This window comes from Condylura cristata, unplaced genomic scaffold (assembly GCF_000260355.1).
Source record: "Condylura cristata isolate star-nosed mole 26May11 unplaced genomic scaffold, ConCri1.0 scaffold00048, whole genome shotgun sequence".
Lineage (NCBI taxonomy): Eukaryota > Metazoa > Chordata > Mammalia > Eulipotyphla > Talpidae > Condylura > Condylura cristata.
The window spans coordinates 1,625,297-1,646,327 of NW_004567149.1; the positions used below are offsets into that span (position 1 = coordinate 1,625,297).

A 21,031-nucleotide genomic window follows, 5' to 3' on the forward strand; every position below is an offset into this window, starting at 1 on the left:
GGGGCCCTGCCTGCCCGCGCTGGACATGGGGCTCCACAGGGCTCCACAGGTTTCTCCGTGCGCTGACAGGCCACATGGACATAGTAGGGGCAGGAAGGACCCCCCCCCCCAGGTCAGTTCTAGCTCAGGGCCATTGAAGTGTTTTATTTTGTTTACTGTCTAGGAGTCTGTGACTCAGACCCTGGGGGGCCGGTTTGCCCTTTGAGTATCTCTTCCTCGGGTTGCCTGAATGAAGTAAGTGGGGGAAGGAGTAAGGGGGAGGGGGGTGGGGTGGGGATGGAGGAGTCTATCCACACATAATATGGATATAATGTGTAATGTTAATATATGTGCATTACTACATGGATAATGTAAGTGAATGTGTATTTACAGGGTTGTCTGTGCAGGTAAATGAACAGTAAAAATGCTGGCAGCTTGCACCCTTTGTCATGAGGCTTGGGGTCTTTTGCTGATGCTTTTGTGCTTTGTTCGCTTGAAAGCCCAGCTGGAGATTCAAACCTGTGACTTTCAGTGTCCTCAATGGGTAGGTTCTTCACATTTGGGACGGGGGGATCCCACATGCCTTTGAGCATCATCCCAGAAAAGCACATACAAAAACACCAGACGCTGAAAAGAATTTCCAGGGTTTCCAGCGTTTCTCAGATCTTGGCTCCCCACTCCCCAACCCCTCTGCCCAGGGATGTCTGTCTCCTTCCTCTGCATTTCTGTTTTCCTTTCAGAAAGACCTCCCAGACTTCTCTTTAAAGAAGCCTTAGCCACCTCGCTGGCTCTTCTAACATAGGTTCCATTTCTTCTCTAGCCTTGCAGCCTGGTGTGTTAGTCCTGTTTGCTTTTTGTTGTGTTTCATGCCAATAGAGTGTAAAACTCTCTGAGGGCACGGGCCTTGCCTACCTGGTGCACTGCTGCATCGCCATCACTGCAGACCTGCTAAGGCACCTAGGAGACAGGGAACGGGAGATTGCCTAGGCCCTTGGAAGCCTCTCCTGCTTCCCCTCTGGGGCCTCTCCCGCTTTCCATTCTGCAGCTCTGAAATACAGACCTGTTCAGTTGTGCTCCTAAGACCTAGCAAGTCCACGTTCTGTAGCCAGACTTTCACCTTTGCTGGGCCTACTACCTGTCGGATGTGTCAGGTTGTGTGACTCTCCTAAACACTCTCCTCCTCCCTCCTTTTAATATGCCATAGTATGTCCTGTGCATGGAGCTCTGGCTCGCATGCTTTCCCTGACACCCCAGGGAGAATAAATCACTCCTGTGAGATCCCTTTTCAGGTTATATATAAATGATTGGTTGATAATTCCTTGTTCTCCGTCACATTATAATTATTCAGTTATAATAGCTCACTCATAAGCTTTCCAACATCTTAAAGGCAAGACCTGGTCTAGTGGAGTGCCTGGCGTTGGAGGATAGCCTCTCAGTAAATGTTTGAATTAAATTACTCCAAAGATAACGTCACCAGAATATAAGGTGTGGATGGTGTGGTTACTATCATAATGCTAAACATTTTATATAGTGGGACCAATCTTTAAGACTCAACATGGGCCCTCCCTTGTGGCACAACGAGTTAAAGCTCAGCACTATGAAGTTGGCCACAGCCACTTTAGCACCGGTTCGATCCCCAGCCAGGGGGGTGACCCACAGGGCGCCGCAGACCTCTCCTGTCTCTTCTGCTCCCCTCAGCAGTGCACTTCATCCATCTGCCTTTTCTGCTCCTCAATCGGTCTCTGGTGAACCCTCTCACACACCCCCCCCCCCGCACCTCTAGCTTGTACCCCAGACCTTGTATGCATAAGGTAACTCTTTAAAAGAGAAATAAAATCTATGTATTCTGAGAATGAATGGGGGTAGTGCTGTGCACAGATATGCTTCCCAGAGTGAGCTGAACACACTTGCTGCTGCTATGTATCTGTGGCTGGTCCTTTGCTAAATTCTCCATCACATATTCCCACCTTTATTTTGATTTTTATGCTAAGACTTGACTTCTGAGCTTGAGTGGCTTCCTCAGTCTTCTCAGCCTCTGGCACCCACAGCCCTGTTTTCCTAGCCTTGTATCATAAACACCCTTGGAATTGTGGCTTATGTCTCAGCATCCAACTTACTTTTTGGTGCCAGGAAAACTGTGGCTGGACTCCTCTTTCTGGTAGCTGGGCCCCTGCTTGGCACGGAACACTCTCTTCAGAACACTCTCTTTAAGAAACTTGGAGATGATCTTCTCCCTTTGAACGTTGCTGAACACTTTGCCATCTGGAAGCCAGCTGATCTTGTCACACCCACCATGGCAGAGGGGAAGATGCTCCGGAGACACAACAGCCTTCTTTGGAACAAAAAGAAAAAGAGAAAGGAATTGTCCTCGACCCAAAAGTCATGAATCAGAGCTCAACCTAACTAGAAAAACAACCCAGGACCTGCCGCTGCTATGCTGTGGGATCAATTTAATTAGTAACACTCTGCTCATGCCCAAGTGGCCCGGCTGGCCCGTCATAGCAACTCATCGTCACAATAAGGAAAGGCACACAGGCTTCGGCAGAATCTTTCTCACCCTCCCTGGCGAGAAATGGTCTCTCACAAATGCCACTTGGAAAAGGTCTATGTGCTTATTGCTCATTGAAGACTAGACATGGACATAGGCAGGTTGAAAAAACAAGATATAAAGTGTGAGGGTGTGTTTGGTCCGAGCACATGGGCCTGGCTGACTGCTGTCAAGACCACATAGGTTTCCCTTCTCTACCCTGAGCTCCTGTCTTAAACAATGTCATTCACTAATGAGGTAGATTCCTCCAGGGAATACTGATGCCTGCAAAAATCAGCTTAGGGCCCTCCCTGGTGGCTCAGTGGGATAAAGCATAGCACTGTGAAGCTAGCCACCGCCTCTTCAACGTGAGTTGGCTCCCCCACCAGGGAGGTGGCCCACAGGGCGCAGCAGACCTCTCCTGTCTCCCCACTGCTCCCCTCAGTAGTGTGTTTCAATAGATCTGCCTGTTCTGCTCCCCATTCTTTCTGGTGGATCCTCTCAACCCCACCCCCCACCCCTCTGCACCTCTGGCCTGTACCACAGTTATTGCTTGCATAAATAAATACATCTTTAAAAAATAATAAAAATAAACTACACTCAAGGCACTGGGAAGGAAGTAGCCTCTGGCTATGAGGCCATTCTACCCCACCCCTCCACCAATCCCCTTCTCTGCAAGAACCCCTGAGATGTTGAGAAGCACATTATATTCAAGAGATCTTGTTAGTTCTACAACATACTTCAAAGGTAATTCCTTCAAAGTCTACTTTTTTGTTTAAGTTTTATTTTTAAGTCTGCCAACTAAACATGAAGCAATGTTGTTTTCTGTGTCCCGTTCTGGATGCTTCTGTAATTTATGATAGAATCATGATGGTTTGGTGCTTTTATGTCTGGGGAGCAGCTGGCACACTAACTTTTGCATCACCTGCTCTGCCCACGTGATTTCCCTATTTCTCACCACTCTGCAAAGTGATTACCTGCCAGTTCATAGAGGAGAGCGGTTATGGTGACCCTGACTCAGTGGCTGAGCCTGTTGAAGGAGTGGCTACCGTAAACCTTATTACTGGCATCTGTCCCCAGAGTGGGAGTAGTTCTCAGCAGCTTCTGTCTTGATTGGGGCTGCGCTTTCAAATGGGGTGCTGGTGAAGGATTATTTAGAACTTGTCCTGGGCTCTGGCTTGGCTCCACAATGAAGACATCCGAGGGCGGGAAAGCTAACACCAAGCATTTTGCTTTGTTTACTTTGTCTCTTCACGGTTCATTTGGATAAGAGGGTAAGAAGCAGCTTGACTTTTTACCTGTGTTAATCTGGACATTTCCTCAGTTTTTGGACGATGGAGCTTTTCCTCAGTTCAGCTCGAGAACTATGCTGATGTAACCACTCTCCCTCAGGGCCTGGCTGGTCTGTGGAGCTTAATTATGTTCACACCAGGACACTGCTTCTCCTAAGTGCCAGGTTGAATGCTCACCAGGGTTCCTCCTTCCCTTCAGGAAATCACTGTTTTCCTCAGACACTGTCTGTCACTGACAGAAGAGTGGAGTTTCCACCTCAGATCCCTGTCAGACTTGGCATGACATTTCCAGAGTGACTGATTTCCACTGGTTGGAAGCTGTAGGATGGGCCCTCCGGGTTCCGGGGTAAGATTCAAGGTTCACTGTGACCCTCGGAATGTTCGGTCACCAGAGATCCAAAAATAGACTCCATGCTATCTTCTTAGAGATGGAGGGAAGCCTGGGAACAGAACAATAGCCGGAGACATCACACTTCAAATCTTGCTGTGGGCAGAGAGTTGCACGGGCCATCATGGGGACCAGCAAGAAAAATCAGATCATACTGAAACTCCCAGTGACAGACAAGTTCAACACATCGAAAAACTATCGCCATCCTGAGGTTCTGAGACACACCTTTGAGATGTTCTCTAGCCTACACAAGCTGCTTCCAAATCATCTCTTAGAGAAACTTCATTCCTACAAGAGTGAAGAGGACAAACGAAAATGTATGTGTTTGGGTGGGAACCCTCCCTTGAATCAGCACGCACTGTGTCTTGGCACAGACTGACTGTCCTTCAGCCATGAGTAAGTTTGGACCAGTCCTTGAGACCCAGGTCTCCATGTGGACTGAATTTACTGAAGGGGTCCATATTTGCAGATATTATTGTGGAATTCATCCCTCTCCTCATCTCACCACCACAGCTCCTTTCTGTTATTATTTTATTAAGGTGACATTGGTTGATTCCACCATATATGATTTAGACGCCTCTTCAGATGTACATTATCACACCACCTGCACCTCCAAGGGACCCATAATCGGTCACCACAATCCATTGGGCTCCCTCCACTCTGACAGGCTAAATTCTGTCCAACTTCTGCTTAGAAATGAGCATTCACTCATTTTCCATGAGTGAAATCACCCAGTGTTTTTCTTTCTTCTGATTGATTTTTGCTTATTATCTTCCTTTCCACTGCCCTTTATGTTGGCACAGATGTCAAGAGTACATCTTTTTCACAGCTGAGTAGTATTCCATTACATATATGTACGACCACATCTTTATCCAAACCTTGGTCTTGGGCACAGGGTTGTGCCTATACCCTGGAAGCTATAAATAGCCTTACCATCATCTCTCTCCTTTTGTTTAACTAGTCATTTACAAACCAGAATGTCTGTTCTCTTCTTTTGGCAAAGCATACCAATAGCAAGATAGAAAAGAGACCGAGTGGATAATAATCACTAAAATTGCAATTTCAGCCTTGGATTTGATTTTAAGATGAATGAGAGAATTTCCAGCTTGAAGGTCAGGCTCTGAAGTTTCTCTCTGCTCTGCTTCCTGCTATTCCTTCCTCCTGTGCCAGGATTACCCCAACCCAGAAAGAAACGGACATTTCCCCTGAGGACTATAAGCCACTTACACTGTTTGCAAATTGGAGTCCTCCTGTCCACCTGCCTCCTGTAAATTGTTGGGGAAGTTGATAACTGGAGTGATTTGCAGAATGGGGTGGAGCCCACCCTCTCAGCTGTTCACCTAAATAAAGGACAAAGGTACATGATAGCTCCCTGTTGCGCATGAATTTAGAAAACAAAATGTTAGCTGCTGGAGTGATCACAAGGGATTAACACACAGTGTGTGTATCAGTATATATCAAGATTTTAAAGCATTATGGCAAATTTGGCCATTTGTGGTCTGATTAAGCTTGAACTTCTGAATCCACAGAATTATGAATTAAGCCCACTATCCAGGTTACATAAAAACCATCAAGGAAAAAAAAATAACTTAGTAGACTGATGAATGTTACAGGCCGGCAATTCACTGCATGAAATACAAATCACGGGTCCTCCCTGGTGGCGCAACAGGTTAAAGCATAGCACTGAGAAGTTCTCAGCAGCTGCTTCCCCATGAGTTCGATCCCTGGCCAGGGAGTGACCCACATGGCACAGCAGACCTCTCCTGACCCGCCCCCTGCACCTCTGACCTGTATCCCAGTTGTTGTGTGCATAAATACATCAGTCTTTAAAAAAAAAAAAATAGAAATCACCCACAAACATGAGAGATGTTCATACAAATCAAGAGATAAAGACAAACCAAGGAGTTATTTGTAGGTCGACATACTGGTCAAATTGTTAAAGCTCAAGATGATAAACTGGGGGAATGAATCACCTCATTTATGAAGATGGCATCTTCACTGGTTGGGGCTTCTTTGAGGATAATTTGTCAAAATTTAAAATGTATGGGCCCTCCCTGGTGGTGCAACAGGTTAGGATGCAACACTGCAAGCGAGCGGCAACCACTTCAGTGTGAGTTCGATCCCCACCCTAGAGGTGGCCCACATGGCACAACAGACCTCTCCTGTCTCGCCTGCTGCTCCCTTCAGCAGTGTACTTCATTAATCTGCCTACTCTGCTCCCCACTCTGTCTCTGGTGAATCCTCTCACTGCCCCTGCACCTCTGGGCTGTACCTTAGTACTATATGCATTAAATAAATAAATCTTTAAATAAATTTTTGAATGCAAGTCAGGCTGACATGTTGAATGAATCGAACTTAGTCGAGGGCACACAGAAAATAATTATTTCTATTGCACAACTTCTAGCATTGACCCATTCCACTGACCTTGACTTCCCACCTGCGGGGAAGGTTGCCAGTCCTTCCTGGCCATACACAGGTAACAGTTGATCTACTCTGCAAACACTGAGCCTTCACTCTGTTTAAAACCTCTCTGCTCCCTACTGCTCCAGCCTGCATTGGGCTCCCAAGCTGGGTGTAGGCCTGGCGGGATTTCTTTCTCCTTACTGTTCCACCGCCTCCTTCTCTTGACAAGCGCAAGGGTGGAGGATTATCGAAAAGCTTTTCCTTGACTGGTAAAATGCCAGATTATCACCCGTCATCTGTGCTCTCAGCAAGTGGCAACATTCCAGAGCTCTCCATGTCTCCCCAGAGCATTTGTGGAGGTGTTCTGGAGCTTTCCTTCTGTGGCGTGCCTGCCTCATCTCCATCCCTCGCCCAGCTTTTATGGGATACACCTCCATCTCCACTCAGCAGAGATTGTCTCTCATACTTTACTAGACGCCCTCAGCAGAGAACGCAAACCAGCGTCTCTTGTGGGGGTTTACCAATGGCTTAATAGAAAACATCTGTCCTCTGTGCCTTGTCCAGTTGCTGCAAGTTCAACTGGCTTCCAACACTCTCTTTTTTAAAGATGTATTTATGTATGCATACAAGAACTGGGATACAGGCAGAGGTGTGGAGGTGAGTGGAATCACCAGAGACAAGAGTGGGAAGGGAAACCAGCAGATTGACTGAAATGCACTGCTGAGGGGAGCACTGGGCAGGTCAGCAGAGGTCTGCTGCACCATGTGGGTCACCTCCCTGGCCCGGGACCAAACTCATGCTGAAGCAGCTGTGACTATCTTTGCAGCTGCACTTTAATCCGTTGGGCCACCAGGGAAGGCCCACACTGTAGGATACTATGAAAAAGAAGATCGGTGTTCCATTTCTACAAAGTATATTGTAGGTTTTTAATAAATAAACAAGCTGCCCAATAAAAAAAACCCTGATTTCATTTAAGCCAAAAGAAGTCTGTATGTTAGCAGATACAGATCTGTCTGTGCATGCATTGAAAAGAGTCGTGGAGACACACCAGATTCGCGTCAGTGGCCAGAGAGTGATCATATTCTTCAGAATACGAGTATGGATGTGTACTTTTAAGAGGGCTTTATTGATTCCAGTGGAGACGCAATGGAGAAATAACTTTGTAGTTTTAAAGTGCAGTCTTAAAGCTGAAAGTGCAGAAAGTGTTAAGTGTTAATGTGGGGGAGGTGGGTTTGGATTTTCCTTCTTTCCTTTTTTTTTTTTAAGATTTCTTTATGCATACAGAACTGCAGTACAGGCCAGAGGTGCTGGAGTTGTGAGTAGATTCACCAGAGAGACTGGGGAGCAGAACAGGCAGATTAACGAAGTACACTGCTGAGGAGAGCAGTGGGTGAGACAGGAGAAGTCTGCCGCGCCATGTGGGTCCACTCCCTGGCTGGGAATTGAGCTCGGGCTGCAGTGGCTGTGGAGAGCCTCACAGTGCTGAGATTTAACCCCTGTGCCACCAGGGAGGGCCCCAAGAATTTGTCATTTTTGTTAGAATTTCCTCTCTCTCTAAGTTATCCCTAGCAGATTGCAAAAAGGATTTGAGGGAGTTTATTATTGAAAGGTGCATATTCAATAAAGAATAAAAAAGTTCATTTGAGACAAAAAAATTTTTCCTTAGCCGAATGTCACCAAATACCTGAGTTGAGTTAATTACTCAACGAAGCGTTGCAAGTCTACCAAGCAGAGAAAACCACATGCTATTTGTACTGTTTGAGTATGCCCACGAGAGCTTCTGGGTGCCCCTCGCCCTCTGCTATGTGGTCCCTGAGCTACACACACACACACACCCTGCTCAGAACATGGCGTAGAAGTGTCTGGGCGATGGGGTCCCCCTGGTAACGCAGTGGGTTAGAGTGCAGCCCCGTGGTGCTCTGACAGCCGCCACAGCGCGAGTTCGATCCCCAGCCAGGAAGCTGATCCTCATGGTGCATCAGACCTCTCCTGTCTCCCCACTGTCCCCCTTAGCAGTGGACTTTAGTTGTTCAACCTGTTCTGCTCCCTATTCTGTCTCTGGTGAATCCTCTCACCGCCCACACCTCTGGCCTGTAGCCTAGTTCTTGTCTGCTTAACTAAATAAATCTTTAAAACAAAAAAGTGTCTGGGCCAGCTTTTAGACCATGAGGCAGGACCTGATTCCAGTCCACCTATAGTGGTTTTGGGGCCTCCAAGGCCCAACCTAATTCACCAAGTCCTGTGCTATCTAGTCAGACTGCCAAGCTGTGGTCCCTCCAGCTTGGTTTCCTGGGGTGTCTCCCAATGACTGTGAGGAGTTGCTTCTCGTGCTGCAGCCTGAGACATAAAAAAGCTGGTTAGTTCTGACAGACATCCTCTGCAGAGCTTCCCTGAATCTTTCTGGGGTTCAGCTTCTTCTACATTAGATTTATGATAGCTCTCATGTTTCTCCAGTCAGCCCAAAATGAATGGCAGAGCCCTGCTAAAGGATCCTGCAATTTGGCTTTTGGTTCTTCCACTCCTGGCAGATCTGGGGGTTGAAGACATGCCAACATGTCCCTGGGACACACAGAGAGAGGAGTCGTGGAGCAGGTTTGCAGGCAGAACACTGCTGTCCAGTGATGCCCTCTGACTGTCAGTAATAGGGAACAAGCATGATTGATTACATGACTATGGCAGGGGAAACGGGGCCCAGGGGAATAAAGGGTACTGGTCTTTAAGGGGAGCAGGACTTCAAAGAGGTCAAAGGGCAATCAATTTTACGGGAGACGGGAGAACATGTCAGCTATGTATCCTGGGAGACTTCTCGTGCAGATGCTCGGTGTCATTTCTGCGCCACTCCCAGGCCATCTTGACCCTGACCACACAGTCCACAGCTACCCAGGCTTCCAGGCCACCTCGTGATGTGGGCCACTGTCTCAGAGTGCCTTACCCTAATCGTTTACACGCACAGGTGCATAGAGAGGTCCTGCACATAGGTGTAGAGGCCCCGGATGGAAGAGCAGCCACAACAGGCAAAGAAAAGAAACTTACACTGAGGTCAGCAACATCACTGAACACACTCTATAGTTCAACTGACGCTTCAGTCCCTCCCTCCTGCTCTCCCTTTCTTCTCTACTGGTAGCAAGACTATTTTGATGAAGAAAGCAGAGGACTGAATTACATGGTGGCCCAGTTCTTCATCTCATTGCAGATGGGCAACTTGGTTGGGGTCAGTTGAGCCAAGGTGTAGCCGTGGATATGACACAAATGCAGAGTGTGGTTAATATCCTCAAAGACGAAAATAACTGTACTGCTCCAGCAATTCCACTCCTAGGTCTCTATGCAAAGGACACAAAAATGTTAATTCAAAAGGACACCTGCACCCCTTTGTTTATTGCTGCTTTATTTAGGAAAAACATGGAATCAACCCAAATGCCCAAAAATAGATGACTGGATCAAGAAGATGTGGTACATATACTTACTGGAATATTACTCTGTCATCAAAAAGATAAACGCATGCCTTTGTTGGCAATATGGATGGATCTGGAAGAGATCATGCTTAGTGAAATAAGCCAGAAAGAAAAAGAAAATTACTGGATGGTTTCACTCATAGCAGGAGTGTAAGGGATCAGAAAAACAGGAAGAAAAAAGTAATTGTAATAAAGTAAGAACTAAAATCAACAACTGCAAACCAGAGATATTCTACAGGGACAGAGAGGGGCACAGGATCAAAACTGGGGCGGGAAAAGCACACGGGACTATGGTGACAGCACGTGGGGAAGTGGTGGCGGAAGTACACGGGGGTCACAACCGAGATAAAAAAAATGCACAAAAAAACATATAATTGTACATAGATAGAATTTTAAAAAAGAAAAAAGAATAACTACCACTGTATTGCCCTTGGTTTACAAATCATGCACAAACTACACAAATTACCTTCAGTGTTCATAGCAGTTATTCATCGCTCATTCATTCATTCATTTGCTGTGAAAGTGTCTCTCAGTAATATCGTTGGCATGAAGGATCATTAGAAGGAAACAGCAGTGGCGTAAATCTCTGCTCACGGTAACACCACAGCGCTTGCCATACAGGAGCGGGCAGGAACGCCGAATTCTTGTTCTCTTCCTAGGTGAGGATCCTGAACTCTCTGGAATAGAAAGAATCTTAAAAAGACATGAGTATCCAAAGGAGATCAATCTGACCCCAAAGCCAAGCAGTATGCCGCTGTGGCAGAGAAATATCAGGAGCAGCGCCAGCCAGGGATCAAATAAATGCCAGCGAAGCAACCCGGAGATTCCGATGTCGACTGTTGTCGTCAGGTAGGGGACCCACGTTCGTCCCGTACGTCATTAGGGGATCACAGTCTTTAGCCAAAACATGTGGCCTTTTAGGGCCTCCCTGGTGGAGCAAGGGGTTAAGTCCCAACACTATGAAGCTCTCCACAGTCACTGCAGCACAAGGTCATTCCCCGGCCAGGGAGTGACCCGCAGGGTGCAGCAGACGGCTCCTGTCTCCCCACTGCTCCCCTCAGCAGTGGACTTCAGTCAATCTGCCTGTTCTGCTCCCCGCTCTGTCTCTGGTGAATCCTCTCACCCCCTGCACCTCTGGCTCTCATATGCATAAATAAATATTTTTAAAAAAATATTTATTTATGTATATAAGAACTGGGGTACAGGCCAGAGGTTTGAGGGTTCAGGCTGAGGCTCTTTGGCAAATTACACTTGTTTGCTTGACCCACCCATCTTTTTTGAGGCACTTAAGTTGTTTCCATGTGTTGGCATTGTAAATGTCACAGGGGTTCCCCAGGAATGGGGAGGTTCCAGGTTCCCTGTCCCACCCAAAGGAGGGTGGGGCTGATCAGGGAGAAGAATCCAGACCTGAGACTGAAGAGGAAGGAACAGGGTGGAGAGCCAGAAGGTGACCTGAGGGAGGCCCATGGGGGCAGGGAGACATGTGCAGAAGCAGCTCTCGTTTCTTGGTCCTGCACCGTTGAGAGGCGGGTGAGAGACCCGTGAGAGGGTGACAGCGGCCACTTCGATCTGGATCTTGATCTGGCTCTTTTCCTCCCACATCTGTCTGGCCGTTTCAGACCCTTTTCTATGGGTCCCCACTGGAAGCTGCTTTCGAATGTGGCGGGCTTCCGGGCCTCGCTTTGGCCAATCTTGTTTGGCGGGACATTTACCCACGAGGGCACGGGTAAATCCAGGGCTTGATTTGGAAACCATATTCCTTTCTGAAGGTCTTACATGTTTTGTCCTGATGCAGCAGCTGAATCTACTTCCAACGGGCAGGTTTGGGTGTTCTGGGGTGTCTTGTCTTCCTGCCCTGTACCAGAAATAGTGCTGCCATTAACATAGGAGTGAAGGCCACTTTAGTGCTTTAGCGTTCACTGAGTAGATTCCTAGGAGTGGGACTGCTGTGTCATATGGTATATCCGTTTTTTGGCATTTTGAGGTGCCTCCCCCCTGCTTTCTTTTGGGGCCGGACGGTGCCTCCCTGTGGCTGGGACCCGCTTCGCAGATGGTGAGTGCTGAGCATTGCATCATGGGCTGTGTCTTTGGAGAAGTATCAGTCCCTGTCACATGTATGGAGGGCAAGTATTTCCTCCCCGCCAGGAGGGTGTCTCTGGTTCCTGTGTCTTCACTGTACAGAAGCTCTTTGTTCACCGGAGTCCCAATTGTTTATATTCTCCTTTCTTGTTTATTTACTCATATTATTTCCCTGATTTCCTTTCATTTTCTATTCATGTTTCCCCTTAGATCTTCTGCACACATTTGGCAATTGTTTTAAATCTTTGTTCAGTAAATATGGGTCTATTTCAGCAGATTTTTAAAAAATTTCCCTCCCTATGTCTAATTTGGCCCCCCTGTATTTCTCCTACCAGTGAAACCATCGAGTGTTTTTCTTTTTCGTTCTGGCTCATTTCACTAAGCATGATCCCTTCCAGCTCCATCCATGTTGCTGTGAATGGCACGAGTTTATCTTCTCTGACTGCTGAGTAGTATTCCACTGTGTATATGTACCACATCTTCTTGATCCAATTGTCCATTTTTGCTGCAGTGAACATAGATGTGTATTTTAAATTTTTTTATCTTTTACATCATCGTATAGCCCCTGTAAAATTCCAGACACAGTTCACCCATGAACTATCACCACAATCTTGTGTACTCCCCTGTCCTCATTTTGATCCCTTTTCCTCCCTCTCCTTCTCAGAATGGCTCTCATTTATGGTTGCCTACTAGTTTTTTTTATTATCATTATTGTTTTGGGTTTTTTTTTTTTTTTCCTGACCCTTATTTGGTTCCCCTATATTCCTCCTATAACTGAAACCAGCTGATATTTTTCTTTTTCCTTCTGGCTTATTTCACTGAGCATGATCCCTTCCAGCTCCACACCCGTTGCTATGAATGACATGAGTTTATTTTTTGTGGTTGCTGAGTAGTATTCCATTGTATATACAGAGCACATCTTCTCAATCTGTTCATCTGTTTTTGGGCATTTGGGTTGTTTCCGTAGCTCACCTATTATAAATAGTGCTGCAAAAACAGGGCTGCAGGTGTCCTTTTGAATTAATGTTTTTGTGTCCTTCGGGTAGATCCCTAGGAGTGGGATTGCTGGGTCATATGGCAGCTCCATTTTTAGTAGCTTGTACAGCTTTCTATAGTGGTTGGACCAGTTTGCATTCCCACTGGCAGTGTCAGAGAGCTCCTTTACACCACATCCTCACCAACATTTGTTAATTCCTTGGGGGGGGGGCTGTTTTTTTTTTAAGATTTATTTATTTGTGCATACAGAACTGGGGCATAGGCCAGAGTTGCAGGGGTGGTGAGAGGCTTCACCAGAGACAGAGTGGGGAGCAGAACAGGCAGATCATCGAAGTACACTGCTGAGGAGAGCAGTGGGTGGGTCCGGAGAGGTCTGCCGCACCATGTGGGTCACCCCAGGGTGGGGATCAAACTCATGCTGAAGTGGCTTTAGCTTCTTAGTGCTGTACTTCAACCTGCTGCACCACCAGGGAGGGCCCTGTTGTTTTTTAATGATTTATTTATGCATATAAGAACTGGGGTATAAGCCAGAAGTGTGGGGGGGGGTGAGAAGACTCACCAGAGAGAGTGGGGAGCAGAACAGATGGATCTACTGAAATACGCTGCTGAGGGGAGCAGCGGAGAGACAGGAGAGTTCTGCTGCACCGTGTGGGTCAGCTCCCTTGTAGGGGATCGAACTTGTGCTGCAGGAGCTGTGGAGAGCTTCCGAGTGCTGAGACTCAACCACTTGTGCCACCAGGGAGGCCCTGTTTCCTGTTTTTTTTTTTTTTTTTTTTTTAACATGGGCCATTCTCACTGGTATAAGGTGGTATCTCATCGTGCTTTTGATTTGCATTTCCCTGAGTATAAGTGATGAACATTTTTCATGTGCTTGTTGTCCATCTGCATCTCCTCTTTGAAGAAGTGTCTTTTTAGCTCTTCTGAGCATTTTTGTTTTAAAGATTTATTTATTTGTGCATACAGAACTGGGGTACAGGCCAGAGGTGTAGGGGTGGTGAGAGAATTCACCAGACGGAGAAGGGGGCAGAACAGGCAGATGGACGAAGTCCACTGCTTAGGGGAGCAGCGGGCGGGTCAGGAGAGGTCTGCTGCACCATGTGGGAATCGAACTCATGCGGAAGTGGCTTTAGCTTCTTAGTGCTGCGCTTTAACCCGCTGAGCCATCAGGGAGGGCCTACTTCTGCCCATTTTTTGACTAGATCATTTACTTTGATTTTGTGAGCTCTTTGTACATTTTTGCGATTAGTGCTTTATCGGCCATACTATGTACAAAAATTTTCTCCCTGGGATTTTGTTTTTTTAATTAGTCATGTTTCCCTCTTTCACCCTATGGTTAGATCTTTTGCTGAAAATGGAGCATTTAAAATATGAGCTGCCTCTCCCAATATTTGCATGATATGATGGTGTACAGGACTTTCTCTGACTAGCAGGCATCAGCCTTGGATAGCTTAAGTCCTTCTCAGTTCTCTCCTGGGCATGCTTTCTAGCTGGGCCTATATGTTTTCCTTTCATGTTTTAAAAAATCCCACCCTCCCCGCCCTTCCCAAGTCCTCCCCCCCAACCCCCACCCCCTCACTTCACCAGATTGCTCTTAAATGTCTTAATTTCCCAAACACACTGCAGCGTCTTCCTGGGACTTAAATATCTCACTGTCTTCCTCTGCCTATCCACTCTCTCTCTGCATCTGTGGGTCTGCAGTCAGCATGTATGTTGTGTTTCATTGCTGCTTCTGCCTTCCATGGTTTACAATGATGCCAATGTTTCCCATCTGGGCTTTGAGTCAGGAAAGGCAGCCATCAGTCTCTCAGGCCAGAATGTTGCAAACAAGTTCAACTTTGTCCCACTTCTGTCCTAGTGACGCAACTAGGACTTAGGCCCATGACTTCTAGCCTTGCAGAGAAGTGGGAAAGACAGCAGTAGGCCAAGGTGCAGGGGGTGAGAGGATTCACCAGAGACAGAGGGGGAGCAGAGCAGGCAGATAGACTGAAACACACTGCTGAGGGGAGCAGCAGGTGAGACAGGAGAGGTCTGCTGCGCCCTGTGGGCCAGCTGGCTGGGGATGGAACTCAGGCTTATCCGTGATAGCACTGAAATTTAACCCCTTCTCCTCCAGGGAGGCCCTCGTATTGTAATGGCAATATCCAGGAGAAGTCGGGGGCAATGGAGAGGTGGAGATTTACTTGTCACACGTGTGGGGGGTCAATGCGATGGCTCCCAAAAGGCTGAGCCCCGAATTACAGGAATGGTGAGGTTTTCTACGGGTTGTGTGAGGAAGCTTGTCGTCCAGTCCACTTAGACTAAGCATTCTTTATTGTTTGGGGAGAGGGTCAAGGGAGCCATAGCTACTACTGTGGGCCGGCAGCCCACTGCAGGGGCTTTCGGCTCCAAACCAGCCTCCCCCAAGCAGCAGGCCTGGGAAAGCAGCAGATTCTCAGCTGCAGCCTTGGGAAACTTCCTGCTTCAGTAACTGCTGTCATTCCTCACCCGAGTGTTCATTTTTTTACACTCTTCAGTAGGTCCAGTAACTTCTGACAGTGTCAAGGACATGGAAATACTGTGTTGCACGGGCCCTGGGTTCTATTAAAGCCATCAGGAGAATGTTAGGTTCAGCCTGGAAGCGCTGTGCTGATCTTATGTGCATGGGGGTGAAAAATCCAGTTGAGTTCGCAAAGGCTTTGCTGTGCTAGTTTGAGTCTCTCCCACTCACGAGCCTGAGATTACAGTGGGTTCGCACACACAACGAGAGGAATGTCTTGTCCTGCGATTCCCCATTCCCCTCTTCTCTCCCAGGGCTCCTTTTCCTAGTTGGGAAGATGTTTTTCTTTTTTCATTTATTTAGACATACATAACTGGGGTACAGGCCAGAGGTGCAGGGGCTGTGAGAGAGGATTCATTTTGGGGCCTCCCTGATGGTGCGGGGGTTAAAGTCTCAGCACTGTTAAGCTATCTTCAGCCACTGCAGCATGTTGGAGACTCTTTGTCCCTGATTATGGATTATTGGGGGGCAGAACAGGCAGGGTCTCGAGGTGGGATGGCGTCAGCAAGCGGAAATTCCTAGAAAAGGGGGGGAAAAAGGGGAGCGGGCGCCAGGAAGACACAGGAATGGGAGTTGGGTGCAAGTCTTCCTGCTCTGCCTTCCGCAGAGGTTTATTTTATACTTTTCAAGCAGGCAGAGGGATGCCATTAGCATATGAAATGGGCTGAGAGCACAATCACCTTTTTTCTAAGAGTAGTCTGGGGTAGTTTTGACCTTTAGGTGAGATTATAACATTTTAAAAATCAATCTATCAAGGTTAAATCAGGTACAGAGATTCACAAAGTTTAAGACTAATATTACTATATTTACCACAGTGAAGATTAACCAAAATGAAGTCCCTTAAACCGTATCTACTGCTTTCATTCTCATTGAGACATCCTAGGGGGTAAAGTGAGGGCAGGAAGAGGAAATTTGTTGTAAATCAAATTACAGTAAAGTTCTTTGAAAACTTGTTAAAAAGTTTAAGTGAATTTCCTTGAAGCCTAGATGGTAGAAAACCTGATTAGCTCTGAATAGGCGACTTGGGTGAATTTCCATATCTAAAGACTAGATAATAGAAAGCTAAAAGAGTATGTTCCAGTACTGCCTGAATATTGACTTTGCAGTAACAGCCAATGGTTTTTATGAATCAGCCAATTGTAAGACCACTTTTGACTTCAAGAGGAACTCCTCACCCTGGTGCAGTGCTTGCTTGCCTGGGCCAGGCAGGCCTTATGAGCCTAAGGCAATCCAGCTGCAAACTGAAAGCTGTTCAGAATATTTTGATATTATGATTAAATAAAAAAGGGAGGTCATAACATAAGTTAGCGTGGAAATTCTGATTTTTTTCAGAGCACTTCCGTCTCTCTCCAGAATATGTCAGTCAATAGAGGTTGCTTAGCTTGTGTCAACAGCACAAGTTCAAATCCCAGCCAGGGAGCTGACCCACATGGTGCAGCAGACCTCTCCTGTCTCGATGCTCCCCTCAGCAGTGTTTCAGTCAGTCTACCTGTTCTGCTCCCCACTCTGTCTCTGGGGAATCCTCTCACCCCCCATCTCTGGCCTGCACCCCAACTGTTGTATGCATATGTAAATAAGTCTTAAAACAAAAAGACAGAACATTTTGGATTGGGATTTCTACAGGGGAAGAATTAAGAACCAAGCAGAGGTCTACTAAGCATGGGCTACCCAGGAGCAGATGCTGAGGGGAAGGTTACAAGGGAGGAGTGTGTTTAGCTGAGTACAATACTCTCTGCCAGTTCTGCAGCCCCGTAATTACACTCTTGGGGATCCTTGGGGAATCCATGTATCTAGCAATAATCTAAACTGAAAGTTACAAGACAGCTAAGGTGGTTTATAGGTGAGGCTTTTATAAAATAGCACATTCAACAACAATGAAGCCTGTGTAATTAAATAAATAACGTAAATACCAAGACTGAGTCTTGCTTTCCAATGAAATAACCCAACTGTCCCCTCATGTCCTCTTTGAAGCTAATGGGATGACAGGACACTCAAATTCTTATTTACTCTCTAGTAACACTCTTCCTTTCATTTGCTCCCTCACTAGATGGCTGAAAAAGAACTTGCAATCTACCGAAGGCCTTAAGTCAGTGACCCAGAAGCTGTCAGTCTTTGGGCCCATCCAGTCAGTCACCTTCTGTGGACGGCAGAGTGCTATGGTGGTGTTCGAGGATATAGTTTCAGCTTGCAAGGCCGTGAATGCTTTCAAACGCGGGACTCCGGGCACCACGTTTCAGTGTTTCTGGAAACAGCCATTCATGTCGAGAGCCGTAAGACTGGCGTGATCACAAACCTATGTGACGTCTTGGGGTTTGCCTTAGGTCATATCTGTCATCAGGGCGCATGTTAAATATAATCATTGTACATGACACTTTAGCACTGCAAAAAAGGCACAGTGAATTTATTTCATTCAAGTATCGGAAATCAGAAACAGTACCACTTCCGGCCCTCGGAAGTGCTCGCGGTGGGCGGTATCACAGCTTTGCCTTTTTGGAGAGGAAACCCATGACCGCGTTCATGCACTCATCGGAGAGCCATCTGCTCTGCAGGACTTGGCATTCTTCAGCATTCGTAGCATGTAGCTTTTCTTTCTCGTTCTTTCGAATGATCTCTTTTGAAATTTTCAAGGCCTGGAAGATCAAAACCACAAGTGACATTAAGAGCTGTTCTAAGAGGAGTAGGATGATTCTCTCCTACTGCTTCCTGGTCCTCTGTTCGCTTAGGCTTTGGCAAACCTTAAGACATGTGTGTGCCATGAGGCAGCATGTCTCAAATGTCAGTGTACACGCACACCCCTCGGCAGGCGTGGGGCGGGGCTGGGGACGGCCTGTTTTCAAAAAGGCCAAAGGGGTGTTAAAGCCTCTGGGTCTAGGACCACGGGCTGAGCAGCAAGAATCTAAGAGCATCAGTCCCTGGCTATCCTGTGTAAAAACAAACTGCTGGACAGGAAGGGTCTGAGTGCTAACCCACCTGCTTTTTGCTTACCATCTTTTCCAATTCACCTCCCCTTGTGTTATCAGAGAAATGGAGTACCCACTTGATATGTTTTACAAAAATCAGAATGTCTAACATTAATAGGGTTATTTTTGAGCTCAAATTGTGATGTGCTCAAAGCCAACCAAGATATGCTCTGCTTTTTTTTTTTTTTTTTTAAATTCTTTAGTCTCTTAAGGCCAATAAATTACTTCCATGCCTCCTACAAAGTAAAATGAAAGTGAATACTAACGTTTGGGGGCAGCTTTGAGAAGGCCTTCAGCCTAGTCCAAACTTCCTTCTGAAAAGTGCTGTCAGGGAAAACTTGCGTCACGAGGCCCTGAGCACACGCTTCGCCTGCTGTGATCTTCTTCCCAAAAATAAGCATCTCTGCAGCCTGAAATGAGAAGCAAGACGGAGATATTACCTTCCCTCAAGGCTCAGTTAACTTTGGAATCAACTGCTTCCAGCAGCTGGAGGGACATTTACTTATGAGCTTGTAAGATTATATTATTTCCCCCTAAGAAGAAACTGATGACCCGAATAAGCAAGGACTTGCACAGTGTGCAAGCAGACTCTCCAGAAGGTTCATCCCGGGCTGCATGTGTGTGTGTGTGTGTGTGTTGGACAGGAAAGAGCAGGGAGCCAGGGGCCGACGCGGCCTGCAGCAGATACTGAGTGGGTGGGGCGTGGTGGCTGTGGTTCATACACTATAGTACTTAACAAGGGAGAATAGAATAAAAAGAATAATCACGGCTTTAGGACGCCAGCCAACCTTGACAAAGCCGATCTTTCAAAATTCTCTTCCCTGCAAACTGTCCAGTCAGGGGTGTAGCTCTGACAGCTTTCTTTACCTACACAAGTAACTCAAATCAGTTCTACTGGGTGCGAGGAAAGAGGAGCCTGAATGCAACTTCTCACTGGGAACACTAGGTGGACACTCGTCTCTCCTTTCAGTTCACACCTCTCATCTGTTAGGGGGTGACCTTTGGAATGGGAAGTGAATCATTAATGCTTATTTTTAAGTTCCCAAAAGTTACCTTGGCTGAGCCCATAATCTTTGGGAAAGTGTAGGAGGAGCACCCTTCTGGACTTTGGCCCAGGTGAGTGAACGGAGTATGAAAGGTTGCCTGTTTGGAGAGAAAAGAAAAGATGATCATCTTTCCATAGGTGATTAAGAAAATCACTCTGGCTATAGCCTCATTATACGTAACTGGAAAATTGACCAAAATAAAGGAGATCAGGATTAGTTTGCCACCACACACACAGAATCTGCTCTTTGAACACGGGCATACACTGAGGCAGCCACCACCGTAACTGGGGTGTGTGTGCCCGTCACCCCAGAGTGTCCTTGAGCTCCTCCGCTCTCAGTCCATTCTTCTCACTCCCCCACCCCAGCCACCACTGATCTGTTTCAAGCTCCACAGATGCCTTCTAGTAGGTCCTGTAAGTGGGATGAGACAGCATTAGCCTTTCGTTCCCTTGTAGCATCTGTCCTTCACTCAGTGTACCTGTACGTAGCCTGTATTTTGGCTTGGATTCCATTGCACGGGTGCATCAATTTGCCTATTTAATTTTACAAATTTTTGCATAGAAGGTCTGGGGTACAGGCCAGAGGTGTGGGGAGTGAGAAGATTCACCAGAGACAGAGTGGGCAGCAGAACTGGCAGATGGACTGAAATCCACTGCTGAGGGGACAGCAGGGAGACAGGAGGGGTCAGCTGCGCCCTGTGGGTCACTCCCTGGCTGGGCATCGAACCCAGGCTGCAGCAGTGATAGTGTTGACACGTTAACCCCTCCGCCACCAGGGCAGCCCAATTTGGCTATTCACTGACCAACTAAAGCTAGGTATTATTTCCAGTATTCTGGCTACTGTGAGTTGGGCTGTTATACTCAGCAGTGTCCAGGCCTCTGTATTTCAGTTCTCTGGGGTGAATATCTCAGAGTGGAAATGCTGGGTCGTGTGTAAGTGTCTGACTTGACTCTACCAGAAGTTGCCTAACAGTTCAGCGTGGTGTGGTGCTGTTTAGTGTCCCCTCCACAGCTCCTGCCTTCCAGGGGTCGCTCATGTTCACCGAACCTTTCTTTTGTCAGCCTGGTCAACCACACGGTACTTCCCTAATGATTCATGATGCTGAGCACCAATTCATGGATCTTTATTTGGGTAATATTAGAATGCTTTACCCACTATCTCTAAGTCAGATTAGTTGTCTTTTTATTATTGAGTTGGAGGAGTTCTTTATATATTCTGATTACAAATCATGTTCTTAGTTGTGTTGAGTCACTTGTGCTTTATTTTCTGTGGCCTACTTGTTCCTCATCACTGCCCATTTTTATATTAAGTTGTCAATATATCACTGTACAGGAAAACATTAAAAAAAATCAGAGAGGGCCCTCCCTGGTGGT

General features: G+C 46.8%; 2 protein-coding genes across 3 annotated transcripts in view; one reads left to right on the forward strand and one right to left on the reverse strand.

Moving 5' to 3' along the window:
- Positions 1-4,418: 4,418 nt before the first annotated feature.
- Positions 4,419-17,963, forward strand: LOC101628200 (chromosome unknown open reading frame, human C6orf201). Its single transcript, XM_004695970.2, is given in 4 exon segments — positions 4,419-4,503; positions 10,701-10,890; positions 17,667-17,680; positions 17,683-17,963. Coding segments are annotated over 4 exon segments (345 nt in total). The 3' UTR covers positions 17,739-17,963.
- Positions 17,964-18,029: 66 nt separating this feature from the next.
- Positions 18,030-21,031, reverse strand: part of ECI2 (enoyl-CoA delta isomerase 2) — a 14,467-nt gene continuing 11,465 nt past the window's right edge. For both annotated transcript variants that reach the window (XM_004694843.2, XM_012734168.1), the window contains 3 exons: positions 19,666-19,755; positions 18,879-19,022; positions 18,030-18,282 (listed from right to left, as the gene is read on the reverse strand). In XM_004694843.2, coding sequence (XP_004694900.2) covers positions 18,127-18,282; positions 18,879-19,022; positions 19,666-19,755 — 390 coding nt within the window. In that variant the 3' untranslated portion in view covers positions 18,030-18,126. The remainder of the gene's footprint in view (positions 18,283-18,878; positions 19,023-19,665; positions 19,756-21,031) is intronic.